At 35.5% G+C, this 19859-nt stretch overlaps 1 protein-coding gene across 1 annotated transcript in view; it reads left to right on the forward strand.

The window, feature by feature from the left end:
• Positions 1 to 9055: 9055 nt before the first annotated feature.
• LOC136835823 (synaptotagmin-12-like) overlaps positions 9056 to 19859 on the forward strand; it is a 66101-nt gene continuing 55297 nt past the window's right edge. Inside the window, exon 1 of the mRNA XM_067099676.1 lies at positions 9056 to 9150. Within this exon, the coding sequence (XP_066955777.1) occupies positions 9056 to 9150 (95 nt within the window). The remainder of the gene's footprint in view (positions 9151 to 19859) is intronic.

Genomic DNA, 19859 nt, shown 5'->3' on the forward strand with positions numbered 1-19859 from the left:
TACCCTTTCAGTAAATTCCAACACATTGTTCAAATATTGTTCCTAAATATTTGAAAGATTCGACCTCATCAATCCTTTCTCCATTTAAAGTTATTCCATCCCTTGATTCGTACTGTCCTTATTACTTCTGTTTTTCTTAGGTTTATTTTGAATCTTAGCCCTCTACATATATGATGCTTTCTATTAAACAAACTTGATAAATCTTGTGGTGTTTTGCTGACGAAAACAGCGTGACCTGCATATCCTAAGTCAGACAAATTCTGTCGGCACCCCTTTCTAAACCTTCTCTTCCATCTCCGACCACTCTTTTGTCAAAAAATATATGCATGCAGTAAAGCAAACAGCAGTGGGAAAATATTTCCTTGAATCGCTCCCCTGTTTACTGCCAATTCACTTGGCAAGACCCAGTCAACATTAACTTTGTGCTACGGCATTTATAGTTAATTTCTAGGTCATTTTTATATTTAACTGGAATACTGTAGTAACGCAAGACCTTCAGTAACATTGGTTTATGGACGCTTTTAACTACCTTCTGGTATGTATGTACATATACTATGTATATATACGTATATATATATATATATATATATATATATATATATATATATATATATATATATATATATATATATATATAATCGGAACTAGTCAGCACATGAGCTCATGTTTCAAAGAGATTAATTTTTAACTCACATCAGGATGGAACCCAGGTCTCTCAAATGAAAGGCCGGGGCGCTACCAACTGACCCACCTGTGTAATCAGTTAATAGTGCCCTGGCATTTCATTTGAGAGTCTTTTCTCCTCTCGGCTTTCTGATAAAAAGGAGACCATGCTTGGATTTCATACAGACATCTGTTATTAATCCGATCAAGACTATAATTTATCCTAATGCCGTAAACTATGAATATCACTTCAGGACTCTTGCTACCCACTGAAGATAGATTGCAGACATTTTCAGCCGCTTAAAATATTCCATATACTACGTTAGCTACCAAAGTTCGCTTTTATGCAATCCTTAGCTTTTCTGCTTTGCTTTAATACGTCTTAGGACTTTAATATCATGTAACAGAAACTAGATGTTTATAAGTTTTTCATTGTTTGAAGATCATAAAGCTTTTGTGTTGGCTGTTTCCTATCGCATCAAAATATCCTAAAACTTTCTTTTCCATTATGTGTGTAAGGGTCTGTTACAGTTAAGTGTACAACTAAGGAAACTGTCCCTTCATCTGCCCCAAAAGTTTTTTTCTTTTTGACTAGGGCCCAGCATACGTAGCAGTAGGCATCGTCTCGTAAATATATCTAATGCAAAATTAGTGTAATTGGGATGAGGTGACAGTTTTCCGGTGTCCGCCTTTGTGTCAGCAAAATATTTCGATAATGAAAAAAGGATTTCGATGAGTCTTAGATGAACACTTTCAGTGAGTGACTGCCATGAAATAATTAGTTTTTGGTGCCTATCTATTTACTCAACGAAAAGCGATGTGGCAAGTGTGTTCTCTACTGAGTAATCTAGTTATCATTGTTGCTCCTAATGCTTTGTTTACCCATATTCCCCTCCGGCCGGCCAATGAAGAATTAGAGGAATTTATTTCTGGTGACAGAAATTCATTTCTCGGTATAATGTGGTTCGGATTCCACATTAAGCTGTAGGTCCCGTTGCTAGGTAACCAGTTGGTTCTTAGCCACGTAAAATAAGTCTAATCCTTCGGGCCAGCCCTATGAGAGCTGTTAATCAGCTCAGTGTTCTGGTTAAACTAAGGTATACTTAACTTACCCTTATCTCCATTTATAGTCATAACAGTTTTCATAAACTGTATTTGCTTTTTAGGTTTCTGTAAAAGAAAACTATTGCCCCGGCTTTGTCTGTCCGTCCGCACTTTTTTTCTGTCCGCCCTCAAATCTTAAAAACTTCTGAGGCTAGAGGGCTGCAAATTGGTATGTTGACCATCCGCCCTCCCATCATCAAACATACCAAATTGCAGCCCTCTAGCCTCAGTAGTTTTTATTTTGTTTAAGGTTAAAGTTAGCCGTAATCGTGCATCTGACAACGTTATAGGACAGGCCACCACTGGGCCGTGGTTAAAGTTTCAGGGGCCGCAGCTCATACAGAATTATACCAACCACCGAAAGGTAGATCTGTTTTCGGTGGCATTGATTATACGCTGTACAGAAAACTCGACTACGCCGAAGAAACTCCGGCGCATTTTTTATTTATTTTATTTTATTTTATTTTTTTTTTTTTTTTTGTATCGTCATCTCGATTTATTTTTATTATTCAGTCTTGTAACCTAAGGCCGCTTCCAAGTGTCACGTCTATCATGACAGGAATAGTTGATAGATAGTTTGATAGATCATCATTTGCTGAGCAAAACTTACCCTGTTTAGACATCTTTCTAAAAACATCATCAGTATTTCAGTTTCTCAGGAAAATCCCAGACTTTGAAATTAAGACAGAAACGAGAAGGGCTTGTATTTGTCTGTGTAGATGTGCAGAGTAAGTGATTTACAAAGTAAAGAAAACTAGCAAATGTTTTCAAAATAAAAGGAAAATTGGAAAGGGAAAGGGTTACATACAAGAGTCAACTTTAATCTCTTGCCTTGGTCCATGAAGTTGTTGTAGATTAGTAAAGAGAAACCTCCTTTATCTTCTTCTGTTTGGAAGGATTTGAGAGGCTTGTGACCCTGACTCGTTCTCTTTTATGCCGGATATTCAGTTTGGCCATCAGTGATGAGTCCCAGCTGCATTTTCCCGAAACTTTGGGTATACGTACTCTCTCTCTCTCTCTCTCTCTCTCTCTCTCTCTCTCTCTCTCTCTCTCTCTCTCTCTCCAGAAGAGCTGCCGTATTGCTTAAATGAGTTGTCAGGAGACCATTAATTTACTAGCCTTTTTTGCAGAGCAAGTAGGCTGATAATCTCATCCAAGAAATTCGTTCCATTTTCCTTTATGATATGATGATTTTGGGAGGCAGTGAGTACCCATAAAACGGTTGATTCTCTTTGTAACTATCACTCCATGAAGATAAAATTGAACACTGGTTAGCACCTTGAACAATACGAACCAAAAGCACTGTTGTCTCAATTTTCTAATCTGTCTTGAAATGCAGGAATCTCAGATTTCTGTCTCGTAGGAAGTACATTTCGATCAGCATTCAGACATACCAAAGAGCTTTTGTAAACAAACCCTTATCCAAATATAAAATCCCCAGTGACCTCTGTTCAGCTTTTGATACTGAAATTCGTGTAATCTCTTAGTGGTCCCAGTCGTCGAGCTCATGTGATATCGGTTCCATTTCAGATCTTAGAGCTCCAGTTATTCAGTTCTGCTCAAGATTTTAAAGCCTGTGCTCCGTTATTCTCCCGATCGTAGTACCACATTGGTCTCAGTTCTGATCTAAATGTTATCTCCGATTACTGGAGCCCCTGTGAAACTGTTTTCCTCTAAGTTTAGATTTTTTAGTAGCACTGCTCTGCTGCAAAATTTAGACCCCTTGTAATTGCAGATTTGCTCTAATCTCATAAGAGTTCAATTTTGTTTTAACACTAAATCCTTATGAGCTTGGGTTTATTTCAGATTTCTTGGGCCTTTGACCCCAAGTTTGCTTCAGATTTCAAATCCCCAGTGAAATAGGTTCTGCCTCAGGAACCTTGCATTCCCAGTAAAGTGTAACTCCTAGTCTGCTTTAAGTCTGAGAGACCTTTTAAGATAGATTCTCCTCAAAATCTTTGAAATATTTGAACTCTGTTGTACTCCTTATCTCAAAGCCATATGAGCTGTTTTGTGAGCTACGTTTTTTCCACCGTTTGTCTAAATAGGACCATAGGTCCTTGTTGATATTAATAGGAAAAATTTTAATCTCCTGACAGTTAAGTCAGCGTGACTGCCAAATACGCCCAAATGTACGGCATCCAACAATTTCGAGCCAAATACTTGGTAACCCCGATCCACTGCGTCCAAAGGGCGCACCCAATCGGTACCTTACCGTCGTCCCATTCCGGGATCCAAGATCTCTCGTGATTTAGGATGTGCCACAAATTTTAATCCCAACGAGCTCCGGTTTCTGCAGATGCTAAATCTCTTCATTGTGGGCCCTAATGAAAATATAAAATTTTGTGTTCTAATCCTTGTGCAGTTCTGTTTCTAAAATTTTTTTATACTTATCTAAAAGTAAAGACCTTTGATGTAAGAACAAGCGACAAATATCAACCTATTTATGAACAACAATGAATTTTACTCCAGAGAACGAGAACAAACGGACAAAGAAATCAATACATTTATAAATAGATAGTGTCATGGGTATGTAAATGAAGTATTGAAAGTATCACATCATGGATTTATCGATAACCTTCCCAGATTTCATAAGAGTAAAGTGGGATTTCAAAGTTAAACGCAAGGAAATATGCAGATGAAAAGACAGATTAGGTAGCAAGAATAGAAATGCGTGTTTTTACCATAAATTTATATTGTATACAAAAAGACAAGTTTTTCCAGAACTGAAGTCTTTTGACGATTATTATTATCTCCTGCATTTTGATTTTCTGTAAAATCCAGTCGATTCATTTTCACTCAATAAAATATCCTTGTCAGTAAAAGGATAGAAGAATGGTTTCAAAACTGCAGTCTTTTGACGGTAACTTTTTTTTTTTTGCTAGCGTTACGATTTTCGATTGCATGTGTTGACAAAACGGAGAGAGTATGCGAACAATAACGTTATTTTTCCCCTTAGTCACGATCGACGTAGATGCGCAAACCTAAGAATAAATATGTATGATTTATAGAAATAAATAGCCACCATGAAGACAGAAACACTGTAGTTCATAAAAAAATAAAATAATGTAAGACATATCTATAGTTGTACATTTCCTTATCAGCGATCCTTGCGACCCATGAGCAAAAATTAAAAAAATCAAAGTTGCAGCTAATTCAAAATATCTGTCGTAATCATTTATATATATATATATATATATATATATATATATATATATATATATATATATATATATATATATATATATATATATATATATATAATGTTTTATGTATGTTTATATATGTGTGTATATATACATAATATATATATATGTATATATATACATATGTATAACATGTGTGTGTATGTATGTATGTATTTTTGTATGAATGTACCGATTGTAACAACTCAACAAGCTTCCAAATTAGTTTACGTTATTCTACTGTTATTCCTCCAGGTGCATCAAATGTGCATTTCTCAGATTTTGACATTTTATATTCATGTCGCTGTAGCCTTATTTCTAACGTAGGCAAAAATTTTTCGACAACGATAATACAGGTAATTATAATCCAAACTTGCCTATGTTAAGTATTTTGGATTAGTTACAACTTCATTATATATATATATATATATATATATATATATATATATATATATATATATATATATATATATATATATATATGCATACATATATATACATGTATATATATATGTGTGAGTGTGTATTCTTCTTGTGATCAGGTGCTTACCAGCTGCTTCACCCACGAAAGTACCGAGATCAATCCTGCAAGATAATATGGGTTATATCGCTATCTTAAAGATCAGCTGTGCCCTCCACTGAGATAAGCTGTGAATTTTTACGTGGTAGATAGTCGACTGTTCTGGTTTGCACCCATGTTGAGCTAAGCATGAGTTTTCATTCCAAAAATATCTGCTGAGAACCGGGAAACATAACCGCTACCTGTGCCGCCTCCTTTAAATGCCAAGACGTATTTGTGATATATACATATATATATATATATATATATATATATATATATATATATATATACATACATATATATATACACATATACAGATTATATATATGTATATATATATATATATATGTGTGTGTGTGTGTGCGTATATATATGTGTATATACACGTGGTACAAAAGCACATCCTGTGAAGGATAAGATGTAAATTCTCGCTGCAATATCTTTCTCATGTAAGCTCAGGGAATATTCAGCATGAAATAACAAAATTCAATTCCTGCATGAATATTCCATTCAGTTCTAGCTTTTGCCATGGAACAGTAACGCGAATTGATGGACGTTTATGCATCCCGTCTCCAAATGATATTGTGTGACTGGTTTTCTTGATAGGTAAAGCTAGGACATTGCAAATATGCGAATTCAAAATTTTCAGTTCGGTACAAATGCATTATTTTCTCAGTTGACAACCGTTGATGATCTAATGTCAATTTGTAATTTTAAAGGTATCAGACAAGCTGCAATATCAGTTTTAAACTTTATCAAGATGAACACTTGAATTTTCTCAAAAATCTCATTTTATCGATAGAAAGCGCTTTTTGTCCATATATGATCTCTATCTGCAATTGTGGTGATCAGTCATTTAAAAGAACGAGATTCACAGCTACTGGAGTGTTTTAACTATAGATTTTCCCTCTTTTTAGCCTTTGTTAGGTATTCCTGGCAAACAAAGCAAAGACAGACAGAACAAACTCTTATCAGACTTTAACTGATTCTCGGAGGGAAGTGACCGTAGGCATCAAAACTTGGAGCCGCTTGCCTCCCATTGGACATTGAAACCCAAGAGGCGTCTGTCTGTTCTCTTCGGTGTTTTTGTTCTCTCATCTCACTTGATTCAGATCTCTTGTGGAACAAGAATAAGAGATCTTATATTTTATATCATCCACTAAAGGTGATATCTTGCTCACGATGGCGGGATAAATGACACGGAAAAGGAATAACACAAATAGTGAATGGTATGATAGCAAAAAGTAAATATACAGGCAGAATGGCCGTTTACAGGCGACTAGTGTTGGAAGTTTCAGAGGAAATGAAACTGCTTTTTCAGGCTGTTTTCAATGTAAATCGAAATACTTCGTAACACTACTGCACATTTGTGTGTGTTCGCGCGCGCTTGTATGTCTGCTAGTATTGGGCATCTCAGATTTATGAAACTAAATTAGTTTACTTATGTCGGTTAATTTGATAATACTGGCCGTTGTTTAAAAGACATTTTGAAGCATTTATGAATGAAAATCATTTTCAAGTGTTCCCTTAATTTTACTCTCAATCTAACAATTAAAAGCATACTAATGGTATTTCTCATAGGCATATCTATGTCAACATCGTCTTAAAGTAAATTCCATCCACTTCATTCATTAATAACGCTTGATGCGATTTATTTACCAGAGAAGAATAATGCATCGTATTTACCAGTAGCAAATACTGCGTCACGTTTACGCGCGACATAATACTGTATCGTGCTTTACATTTACCTCCTCTGACAACACGGACGGGATCACTGCTCGCTCCTGCTACATCCCCTCACTTGCGCGGAATAAAGAGAGACACTTTTAATAATGAGATATCGGTTCTATATTTTCATTCTAATACAGCAAACCTCTGCTCTTATATTCAAAATAATTCGTACTACTTTGCTTCCGTCTGTATAAACGTGTTGATAGCATAGCTGTACTGTAAGGATTGTTTTTTTTTTTCAGTTGGAAACGTAACTTAGCATCATTTTTACTCTAAGCTTTTCCGTTGAAGTTTTCCAACACGAACAAAATTGGGGGTTCTCAAGATCAGTTTTCTTTTATCGCAGTGTAAATTTACATTTGGTATGAATATATATTTGTTTATGCAAGAATATAACTCCGAGGGCAGAATCGATAGCGGCATGGACTTAGAATGCAGTACTGACTAGATAATTTTGAGTCAGGATTAGCTTAAATGAATGTCATGTACCTGCGGTTTGTATGTTATGTGAAGCGACTGTAACATACACATACGCGTATACGCACACACACATAATATATATATATATATATATATATATATATATATATATATATATATATATATATATATATATATATAGTATATATATATATATATATATATTATATATGTGTGCGTGTGCTGCATCTGTCTGCACTTGATGTGTGTGTGGATAATTCTGTAGTTTTAAAATGCGATCAGTGACGCTTTTGAAAAATCGCTGAGACTTGCAAATATATATTGTAATGCATTATAAAGACAAGGGCTTTTCATTTTATGATGAATCTACAATGGAAGGATGAAAGAACACTATACCCAATAATCGATACAAGCTTTTGAGGTTCAGGAACCCTTTCATCAGCCTGAACTTTTTATTATTTGTGGATAAAGACCCCTAAATATATGCGGTGTGGTGGATGACCAATACATTTACAAGTTTAATTTAGCTTTTCAAAAAAAAAGAGTTTAGATATTTATTGTTAAGATTTTTCGGCAGACATGATCCGGATGAGAAAAGGAAATAAATGAGATTTTTAGATCTATTTATAAGTTTCAGAAAGAAGGTAAGCTTAACAGGGTGGGAAAGGCACTATTTAGCGTTTTCTATATTTTATATTAATGTTCTTTTTCAAATCTTCTCTTTCCTTACTTTTCTCATTATCCTCGTCTGTTAAGGTGCGTTTACACCGGTGCAACTTTTCGTGCGCACAGGAGGCATGCGCCTATTTCATGGAGAGGCAAGCAGAGGCATGCTCTGCGCAAGGGGAGGCATGCCTCAAATCTGTGCGCACAGGCCCATGTTTACACACGCACGTAGGCGCAAGTGTCTCCCCATCCCAGATGGGGAGACGTCACAACAATCATGTTCCAGCCAGCCATGTAATATATAGGTGTTTACTCTATTGCCAGTATGACGGATTGGTCAAACGAAAAAAATATTAACTTTATTGAGGATTATCGTTCCTTTACTTGTCTGTGGAAAGCTAACTCCGATAATTATAAAGACAGGGCCAAACGGAGTGATGCTTTGCTGTTCTTAAAAGCTAAATATGATTTAGGGACGTCAAAGGCAGTCCTAAAAAAAGTAAAATGCTTTCAGTCGTCCTTCCGACGAGTACACAAGGACTACATACCCCCCGACGTGCAAGATATTCATTGACCCAGCACTCACGCCTTTTCCTTCGATTTCGTCTTTGTCAAAATACTTTCCAGCTGCGGCAACGCTGGCTCATAGTCAAAGCAGACATGTTGACGACTGCTTCACTCTCGGTGTGAAGACGAAACGGGCATGCGCCAGAGGGCGTGCGGCTATGGCATGCGTGAACGTGCGTATTGCACGCGGAGAGGCATGCGTAGCCGCACGGCAACTGGGCGCAAGGCACGGTAGGGTTACAACGCCAGGTAACTATGCTTATCGATCTGTCGTTATGTCAGTTCTGCATTACACAAAAGCCATCTTTTCTCAACAATTGTGATGACTTCCAATAGACAGTTGCTCGTAAGAAAACAGCGTTCCTAACGATAACCTCGACATGGAATAAGCTCACTGTTTACTTTGAATCTTCAGACGACTACGATAAAAAAAAAGGACTTGCATTTCGTTTAATCCAATTCCTTCTCTGTAGAAACACCATCAACAATGGAAACTCTGCTTCGAAAGAGAACGTTATGTATTGCGATAGAACCCGTTGAATGGTAGCTGGAATTTCTTTAGAAAGATGGTTAGAATTACTTTTATGGAATGAGACAGACCAGGTATAATCTTCAGCCTCATTTATGAAACTCATGTAAGTCTATCATTTTTCACTAATGATTAAGGGTCAGTCCCCCTAATCATGCGTTGTCTCCAAATGCTCCTTTTTATTGCACCAGTTCATTCCACTCCTTGACAAACTTTAATCCAGAGGGTTCCTTGTAATCAGTTTTAATACTAAAATATCAAATAGTATCGCACTTTACTCACTCTCCAGTCTGCCACTCTCTCCGTTTCTTACTTAGACGTTCATCATAATACTTAATGGAATGAGTGTCTCCAAACACTTTGTAGCCACGTAATCACAGTTCAGGTATAACTTTCTCTTACACCCAGACTTGGCCTCCGTCAGTTGAACAGTATTCAAAGACTTCTGTTATATTTTGCTACTCCGTAAACATCTCCCAGTACTGTTTACATTTAATTTATCTTGTGTTTTATTATGGAGACGGGTGCTGTTTGGCTGTTCGGTCCCTACTGTTCTACATACGAGTGCATATTTACGTATCCTCCACGTCCGTGTAAATACTGTCGTGCGCTAGACCAAACGCAAGATCAAAATTAATATAAGTTTATGACTATTGTACCAGTCTCCAGCAGGACCACGAGAAACTGTTAGCTGAAAGTTGTTACTCGGTTAGGGGACGTGGAAGAGGCCAGAGGTGTAAGAATATTGGCCGCAGTCTCTAGGAAGAACAATGCATGTAAATAGAAAAACATCACCTTTTTGGGGATTGCCTTCTATCAAGAAAAGTAGACAGTTTGCGTACAGCGTGTGTAAATTTATGGTTGCAAACGTGAATTTGCTTGGGTGTGTGCGTGGGTATGTGGTAGAATCTACGTGTTTTCCAAGCTGAAGACTAAATTTACTCTGTTCATTACGTTTTCGCACCTTGAAAATTCTTGATTTAATCAGGAAAACTGGATACAAGGGCGAGTTTTAGGGAGTATTAGCTTGCAGTCTCCAGTGTAAATACGCTTAAGCTCTGATGAAATGCCTCTCTGTCTCACTTCATCACGACACAGTGCGTTTGTCGATATCAACCCCTCTGCTACGATCACTTTCTCTTTAAAAGAATTATATTTCTTGATAAGCTGTTGCTTTATAATCATTTATGCTTGATCTTATCGTTTATTGTTTTTATCCATTTATTCTTTTTGCGTATTTTCAGTTATTTTTAGTTTAGTTGCATATTTCATTGTCATTCCGTTTCTTTTTAAATCGGGGAAAAGTCTTTGGATATGTTTAGGCATGTTTTAATATGAATGTATATTTCCTTTTTAAATTACCTATATTTTATCATTTTATTTTTCCTCGTTCTAGGAACTTAAGATCCATATTTATCTCATCCTTGGAAGAATTGTTACACCCTTATTTTTTCCTTTACCTTCTCTTCATGGCAAAATCAGGCGTAGTCAGTGTAAATGATTTCCCTGGCTGTGACTTTTCTAAGGCCCTATTTCTTCTTGCAATAAATGGCATCTTTTTTTCTGGTATTAATTCGGTGATTATTCTCTTGAGCTAAAGGAAAGAGTCCATCCTTTTATCAAGCAGTCTTTGAACGCTCGCCAAACATCCCACTCCCACTTATGCTTCTTTAATATTAATAGTCTTGGATTTCTCGGCACGGTAAATATTGCTTCCACCCTATAACAAAGCGGTTACTATATTCCTGCTTCTGTTTTCCTACCAACCCTACCCGCCTCCGCCAACTTTGTAATGGTATGCATATGCATACACAGTCACACACATATATATATATATATATATATATATATATATATATATATATATATATATATATATATATATATGAAAAAAGTGAGACGAACAAACAGACAAACAAACGTCATGGAACGCTTCCTCGGAATGTACACCATTCCTTCACCCTAATCTTCATATTTCCCACTCATTTTCTCTTTCAGACCTCCTTCCTCCCCCGCCCCACATTACATTCACACTCTTTGACTCCTCTCCCATTTCTCTTCCTGTATTACCAACAATCCAAACCCCACCAGCGGCTGCACCCATTTCTCCTAGGAGGAAAGCAATTCCTCTCCACTCCTGTTGTCCTCAGAAGGCGAGACACGTCCTCCCCAACCCCGTTTCTCCCGAGGGGAGGGCAAGTCCTCCTTTTCCTCTTTAGCCTGCCCTGACATCACAATAGGGGAGCGATGAATGAGTGAGCCAAAGGTAAGAGAGAGAGACAATGGCTCCCTTCTGGCATTTGAGGGAACCAAATCAGCGAGAGATTCTGTCTTTTTCTTTTTTAGAATTCAATATTTAATGATTTTGGCTCATTTGCATTCTGAGGCATTTGCCTCAGAATTATGCTTCAGTTTTGTTATTCTGTATATATATCGATCTTTTTCTTTTTATTTATGAATTTTTTACTAAAGTTAACAAGTTTTGTTTTTTATGTTCTTTCTTTTGTTCTGTAAGTCATTTTTATTTCAGATAACATCACCTATTATATTTTTCGAGATTTTGTGTAATTTGAGAACTGACAACTCAGACAGTATATATTTTAAAAGGCTATACCACAATATCATATGACGTAGCGTATTTTTACTCTGAGGGTTACATTTTATTATATTGTATAAGAGTTTTGATATAACATAGATGTGCTTTGTGTGAATTATTTCGAGATTATTATTTCATTGCCAGTTTCTGATAAGTAGGCTTCAGTGATTACATACGAATAATCATTCTTTGAATAAAGAAACGTCTCTCTCTCTGTCTCTCTCTCACACACACACACACACACACACACACACACACACACACACAAACGCATGCAGATTCATTTTGTTTGTTACCAAGGAAAAGTATTTCACTTTCTGTTTCCAATTCTAACTTGAAACTTAAATACTACAGAAAATTATGTAATCAATCAATTAAGTGTCTTCCTAAAGAAATATTTCTTTTTATTTATAATACCAAGCCCAGCTTCCATTTGAATTTTATTATTTCCCCGTTTTCCTAATTACATTTTTTATACTGATGCCAATTTAAAAGTCTGATGTTTTATTTCCGCATCACCATCGTTTCGAGAATTTAAAGTGTTCTGTCTAGTGTTTATCATTTCATTCTTATAAACAGTTCCAATCAGCAATATTTATTTTCCACCTAGCACTTATAAGCATTTAAATAAGTCGTTTTCAATTTCACTTTTTCACACTTAATATTTATTGAGTTCATTTCAACATGTTCCCATTTTTCCTAACTCTGTGTTGCAATACTTACTTGTTGCCTGTTAGTTTATCTTTAAATGGAACCCGACTTTCCTCCCTTGTAAGTTAAGCAACAACGAAGAATATCCCACACCATCACAGTGCAAGAATAGGCGAAAAATTAATGGAGTAAACTTGTGACAAATGGATGTTCAGTGTGTGTAATATTTTGAAATATTCGTACGGTAGATTATGTAGTCAGTACATATATATATATATATATATATATATATATATATATATATATATATATATATATATATATATATATATATATATATATATATATATTAAAATCCACGTTTAGTGGTGAAAACCGGGACTTTGAACAAGTATTTTCGTAGTTTATTTTATTCTACATTTTCAAGTTTATTCTCAAGCACGAGTTCCTTCGTGCTGCATTGGATATGGATGCCACGAGAAACTTTCTGCTCCTGTCCCCTTTTCTGGCAGACGTTCTTTTCAACTTTTTACTTGATGTGAACTTGAAAATGTAGAATAAACTGCGAAAGTACTTGTTCAAAGTCCCGGTTTTCACTCACCTTCGGACGTGGATTTTGCAATATTCTCAAGCACGCGTTCCTTCGTGCTGCATTGGATATATATATATATATATATATATATATATATATATATATATATATATATATATATATATGCCATATATATATATGTATATATATATATATACATCTATGTAAAATATTTGTATATTTAAACCATAAATATCATTTAATTTCAAATTCGGTAAAGCCTAGGAAAAATTACACCCGCTGAGAATTATAATTAAGTGTGCCTGTCCCGGTCAGGATTCGATCCTTAGCTTGTGTTTTGAAAACAACAGTAAACTGGGGACTTTGACCACGTAGCCATAAAGGAGCATATAGATTGATGTCGTATTTTGTACAGTATACATGATACATGAAACATACGTACCGGGGTCTAAGCGATGTCAGGCAGGGCAGCCGATCGAGACCACAGGTCTACCCCAAAGCCAAATCAAAAAGTCCTTGAAAAGAAGGCATCGTGCTTACCCCATACAAAAATGGGAATAAAAGCACGTTAAAAGAAGAAGAAGAAGATTATATTCTTCTCAAACTCAGATTCAATACTTAGAGTCGATATCACCCCATCTCCGCTGTGATGTCTAATTAGTAATTTCGTAACGTTGGTTAATTATGAATTTTTGTCACTTATATATTAAGCCACAGGTATCGTTTAATATCGAATTCACTATACTTTTGGAATAATTACACTCACAGGGGATTAAAATTCGAAAGTGCTTCTGCATCTGGTAGAATTCAAACCTTTGCTTTGATTTGAATTCTGCCTTTTGGTTTAGAAACGACGCTAAACAGTCGAATTTGACCACTGTGCCATCACGTTATTCCCAGAGCATAGTGAATTTTTATGTTAAACATTTGCTATTTGCTTAATATTTGTGAATATAAGAAAGTCACGCTTGTGTGACTAAAGTTCATATATATATATATATATATATATATATATATATATATGTATATATATATATATATATATATATATATATATATATATATATATATATATATATATATAAAGATGAGACAAGAATAAGGATATGTAAATGAGTGTATCAATAAGATGAGGGTTTTTAAACTTTTGTTGTGGTATCCTCTGTTACTAGTTGCAAGTTTGATATAATTCCATACTCTTCCTAGAATTGTTTTGGTATCACTATCATTCTTATTTTTTACCTTAAATTTCGAAGATTAAAATTTGAGACAGTTGGAGCATAGAAAAATATCCCCTGAGGTCAAGGGAAAAGCACTCGATGCATTTCTTTCAAGATTTTTTCTTCTTATCGAATTGAGTTCTAGTCACTTTGGGCAGGAAGTTTCCCTTTTTGTAATTTTACTGATGCCATTTTTATATATAAATAATCCAGTGATATTGAATCAACTGTACTCGGCCAGAATTAAACCCCATGCCGTTATAGTTCAAAACTCGGATTTCAGTGACTTTATACACTCGACCATCAAGAGAGATAAATGTTGTTTCGTCTCTGCTTTACATATTCCTGTCAAATTCAAGTTCTGTACATACAGTCGAAATCAACTTATCTCCATCTAAGTTTGTAACACGTCGGTACACACAAACACACACTCATATACATTATAAATTATATGTATGTATGTATATATGCACATATATAAATATATATACTTACATATTTATATATGTATATATATGTTATATATACATATATACAGTACATATAAAATATATGTTTTTCCTATATATATATATATATATATATATATATATATATATATATATATATATATATATATATTTCTATATGTGTGTTTTATATATATATATAATTATATATGTGTGTGTTCCCGCCAGTTTTACACTTAATATTTTTATATTTGCAAATATTAATCCGCAAACAACCCAAAGGAATTCACATTCCTTTTGGAATAACTTACTCCTATACGGAACTGTATATGATAACTGCATGCATACATGCATACATACATGTGCAAGGCCTGTTATGAGGTAAAGTTGCTCCTCTGGTATGAGTAATGTATCTGCTGTGGAGATAGATAAGTATTCTGATTAATAATTAAAAGCACGCAAAAAGTTCTTACTAGATTACTCATTCTAATCATCATGTTGCAGCAAACTAAATGAATGTCCTGAGAACTTGAAGGATTTGAGCTCCTTCACGGTCGCCGTTGTCTAGTCGAATTTTCAGAAGAGAAGCTCAAACTTCAAAGGTGGATATGACCTACTTTTTACCCCAAGAGGGATGTAGATGTCACATTCTTTGAGCACGTAGCCAAGAAGTCACGGACCTGAGGAAGAAAAAAAAAACTTAGGAAAGCGAAATGAGAGACTTGCAAGGAAATATGATTTATCTTTATGGAGAGTGAAGTCTTAGCAGACATGGAGGTGAAACATGATACGACAGCAATAAAGGCAAGATTTTGTCATTTTACATCCTATGAAGATTCCTTTTCTCAAGGAAGCCATCGAAAAGAAATTTTATCTTTCCAGAAAGTAGAATTTTTCACATTCTAAATCTTTAATTAGACGAAAGAAAGAAGTGTTTATTTAGTCAGGAAGGTAACATTGATGATGAATTCATTTTCAAATAAGTGTTCATTTGAAAATAAAAATTTCCCATTTATTGGTCTTTTTATCATAGTTTAGCTCTTTACATTGATCTTTTGTCCAAATGGTGAGTGTTCTTTCGACGGTAGGAGCTGAAGCCTTTCATAGAATGCGATTCCGTTTCTTGATTCTAGCAACACGACTTTTCCATTGTTTCACTTATAATATACTGATTCCCTGAGATGCCCATCTTAATGGCACAGTGGTCAGACTTGCCAATAGATACCTTCATCCGCTAGCTCCTACTAAAGCAAAAATATCTGGCAAAACAAGAGCCAGTGCATTCAGAAAAACGTAAGTTAGCTTTCTAATTGCCTGGAAGCACTCATAAGATTGACAGAATTCCAGAAGAGAGCTGCCATGTTGATCAGTAACGCTCAAACGAAGGCAGTCCCTAAACATAACTAGGAAGTTGACATTAGCAACAAATGATGCTTGTTGTCGAGTATGCCAAACGCACAATACATGGAAAAACACTATAGCATGAAATTTTATGCCAATCGCTTCCACATTCTGTACTGTAGAGATACACCAGGAAACTCTGCTCTTGGATATGTTCAGTTTAGGGGCATTGAAAACGGCAGACTCTGGATGAGTGTAATGTTAGGTCTCGAGCACCTATTTTCTCTGGTACTCTTGTAATCAAATAAAAGAAAAGATCCAGAACTGTTATCAGTATTACCAGTTTTTCTACTTCCATTAGAAAATTTTAAGTTTCATTTCGAAGTTTAACAATTCGTGTGTTGATCATTTCGTAACATAGCGTCATTCAGCTAGCCACAATTAAACATCTGTATTTCCAATGAAAAAAAAAAGATTACAAAAGGAATACAATAAGACCAAACGTATTTAAGGGCACAAACTCACACGTGTATATATATGAGTACATAGACATACGCAAGGTGCATCTGTCAGGTAATGATAAATCTGTTACAAGAGCTAATTAAACACAATACTTTAAAAACCTAATAATATCTTCTCTGTGTTTTTTTTTTATTTATTTATTTCATTTGTAAGTGTCTCAAGCTCCTAACAGAAGACGAACCACTTGCAGATCTTTTCCCTCCTTATCAAAAACGAGGTCAGCGGACTGGAAGAGCGTTCTGGGGGTCAAGAAGAGGAGAAGAATAGACCTTTAATTAGAACCTTCTCGACTCTCTTCACCTACCTCTTGCGTCCTTAGGCTTATCGCCCTTTTTCCTTTGATAATCATTCTCTTTAATCTCTCCTCAAGTTGCCGCGTCCGGGAGCCTTTTCGTTTTCTTTATCTCTTCCCTTTTTTTACCTACTAATTGCCTGGTTTTTCCATATGCAGTACGTTATTACCTCTACTTCCTTCCCGGCCGTAAAGAATCTTGGAAATCTCTGCCTTACTCATTTTAATTCTCTCTCTCTCTCTCTCTCTCTCTCTCTCTCTCTCTCTCTCTCTCTCTCTCTCTCTCTCTCTCTTGTGTAAGTCTTCCTTCATTATATAATATTTGCCTTCATTGTTCAGACCCTATTTATATTACCTGACCTTTTCCTTTACTACGTTTCCTTTGCAGTATCTTATAAAACTGGTAATTTTCTGTTCTGATTTTAATAATTCATTCTCTCTCTCTCTCTCTCTCTCTCTCTCTCTCTCTCTCTCTCTCTCTCTCTCTCTCTCTCTCTCTCTCTTTCTCTGTGTGTGTGTGTGTGTAGTACTTTCCATTATCTTCATATACTTTAACTCATTGTATATTTCCTTCTTTTTGTAGTCTTTTCCATTTCTTCATCGTTAAGTTCTTATTCAGAGTTCCATAAATTCTTATATTTCCCTTGCTTTTAATTCTCACAACATCCAGTTCTCTTATTCCTTTCTCTCTGTCTCCTATTTCCTTGTATCTTGTTTCACTGCCGGCCATCTCGTCTCCGCTTTTTACTTCTTTCTCAAATAACAGAGAGGACAGGCACGTAAGTTATTTCATATGAGAGCCGCTGCAAAGGCAAAAGTTACTCCCAGAAAACCTGAGCCTCAACCTAGTAGACTTTTATCCCAGGTTTAGGCACCATATTCAGAGTTATTGTGAAAAGTTATTGTCTCTTCTGTTTAAAAACCAACATTCCTTCAGTCGAATATCCGGTTATAAGTAAATCGGCTAGGTACCTTTGTAGTACAGAGAAGGGTTTGTGTATAAATGATTAGCATCAATAGCATCCAAGCGCAAAGGAAAGAGTTTTCATAGTTTCTTCATCCATTAGGTATCGTTTAAATCAATGAAATTTCGTCCTAGTATACAGGAACTGGGGAAGAAGTAACGGATGAATGCGAACAAATAAAATAAAGACTCTAGGTAGTGGCATGTATGGCGTAGATATTCTCTCCTTATTTGCTCCATGTAATTGTCATTATCCGAATGGGACGAGTAACGTGATGCTTTTGCCTAGCCCAGACTCGAAGAAAACTAAAAACAAAGAAGGGGTGAAGGGAAAAGAATATCATAAAATCAAGGAAAATGGAAGCGGGGGAAGAATGACATAGCTCAGTAGCTTTGGAGTTTTAACAATCGTTATTTACCCAAACATGATCGGCACCATTACATGAAAGCGTGTTAAAACCCTAAACCTGAAATTTGGATGGAATTGAGGGTATTAGAATAGTAGACGGAATGGAGAAATAAATTCAGTTGCGGTGCAGATTAAAGGAAGGGGCAGACCAGTCTGCTTAATGTTACTTACTTCAAAAATGGTTCTTCTAACGAATCTCAAGTTCCGCCCATAGTTCAGGTTTTCATAATACAGGTTCCTTGGATTATTTGTACTCGTGTTTCAGATACTCTTTTATCAGCAATACAGGCCTCATTTGACAACGCCGTTCCAGGCGTTTTGCCCTCTCTTCAGTTTCAAGATTCTGTCGCATTTTCTATTTATCTTTTTTAATAAATTTAACCAACTTTGTTGGAAATGTTTACGTAATATGAAAATCAAGTATTATTTTAGCAGAAAAAGCATTTTAAAAATCAACCATGATTATTTAAAAATGCCCAGTGTCGCTTTTTGTCGTAAGTACTTGCAAACAGTCGTTAACCATGTACACCTACATTGAAATTGAATCTAGTCAAAGAATGGAGGTTAGTTTCAAGTGCAACGCCTTAAATAATGCAGAATAACACCGATTGGTTGGTCTGATATATTTTGAACACTTTGCTTGATTGAGCACTTGTCATCAGAACTTGGATAACGTCTCACGCACGTATCGGACAACACAAACGGACAGATTACATCATTAGTTTCTCTCTCTCTCTCTCTCTCTCTCTCTCTCTCTCTCTCTCTCTCTCTCTCTCTCTTTCAGAGTTACACAGTTGAAAAATTTGCTTCCTTTATTGCCGTATATTGAATAGTGGAAGAAAAAAAATTAGGAAAAGCAAAAGACGGAAGATTTAAAAGTTTCACAATGCTCTTAATGGATTGCTCTTTCTTTGGATATCACGTCAAGAGCAACCGCTAAAGGTGGAGGGATTGCGCTTCAAAATGCATTTTTGTCTCCTAAGCATCGCATAAAGCCTAAATCGGGTTAAAATGTGTATCATTATGAAACTCACCTCGTGACAATTCCAGGGTATTTTTTTTTCTAATTTCAATCATATAGTTTATAAGAGTTGAGTGAACATAAACATACATACACTATTTTTATATAGCAAATATTATTGTTATTATTGCCTTACGTTTCATAAAATGACACTTGGGAGTATCATTGTTTTAATTAAAGTAAGAAATTTCAACTATATGATTTTTATGTCGCAGAATTGAGGATCCTTATAGCTCTTAAACCCACCGATATTGAGTACCCATTCAAGTAATATAGATTATTTGCATTCACAGACGGTAATAAATATCCACCGAGTGTTAACAATACAACCAAAATAATTTAATGGAAGAATTTTACTCTTTATTGGTTTGTCATTTATTTCCAATTCAGTTC

Source organism: Macrobrachium rosenbergii, chromosome 55 (genome assembly GCF_040412425.1).
Source record: "Macrobrachium rosenbergii isolate ZJJX-2024 chromosome 55, ASM4041242v1, whole genome shotgun sequence".
NCBI lineage: Eukaryota > Metazoa > Arthropoda > Malacostraca > Decapoda > Palaemonidae > Macrobrachium > Macrobrachium rosenbergii.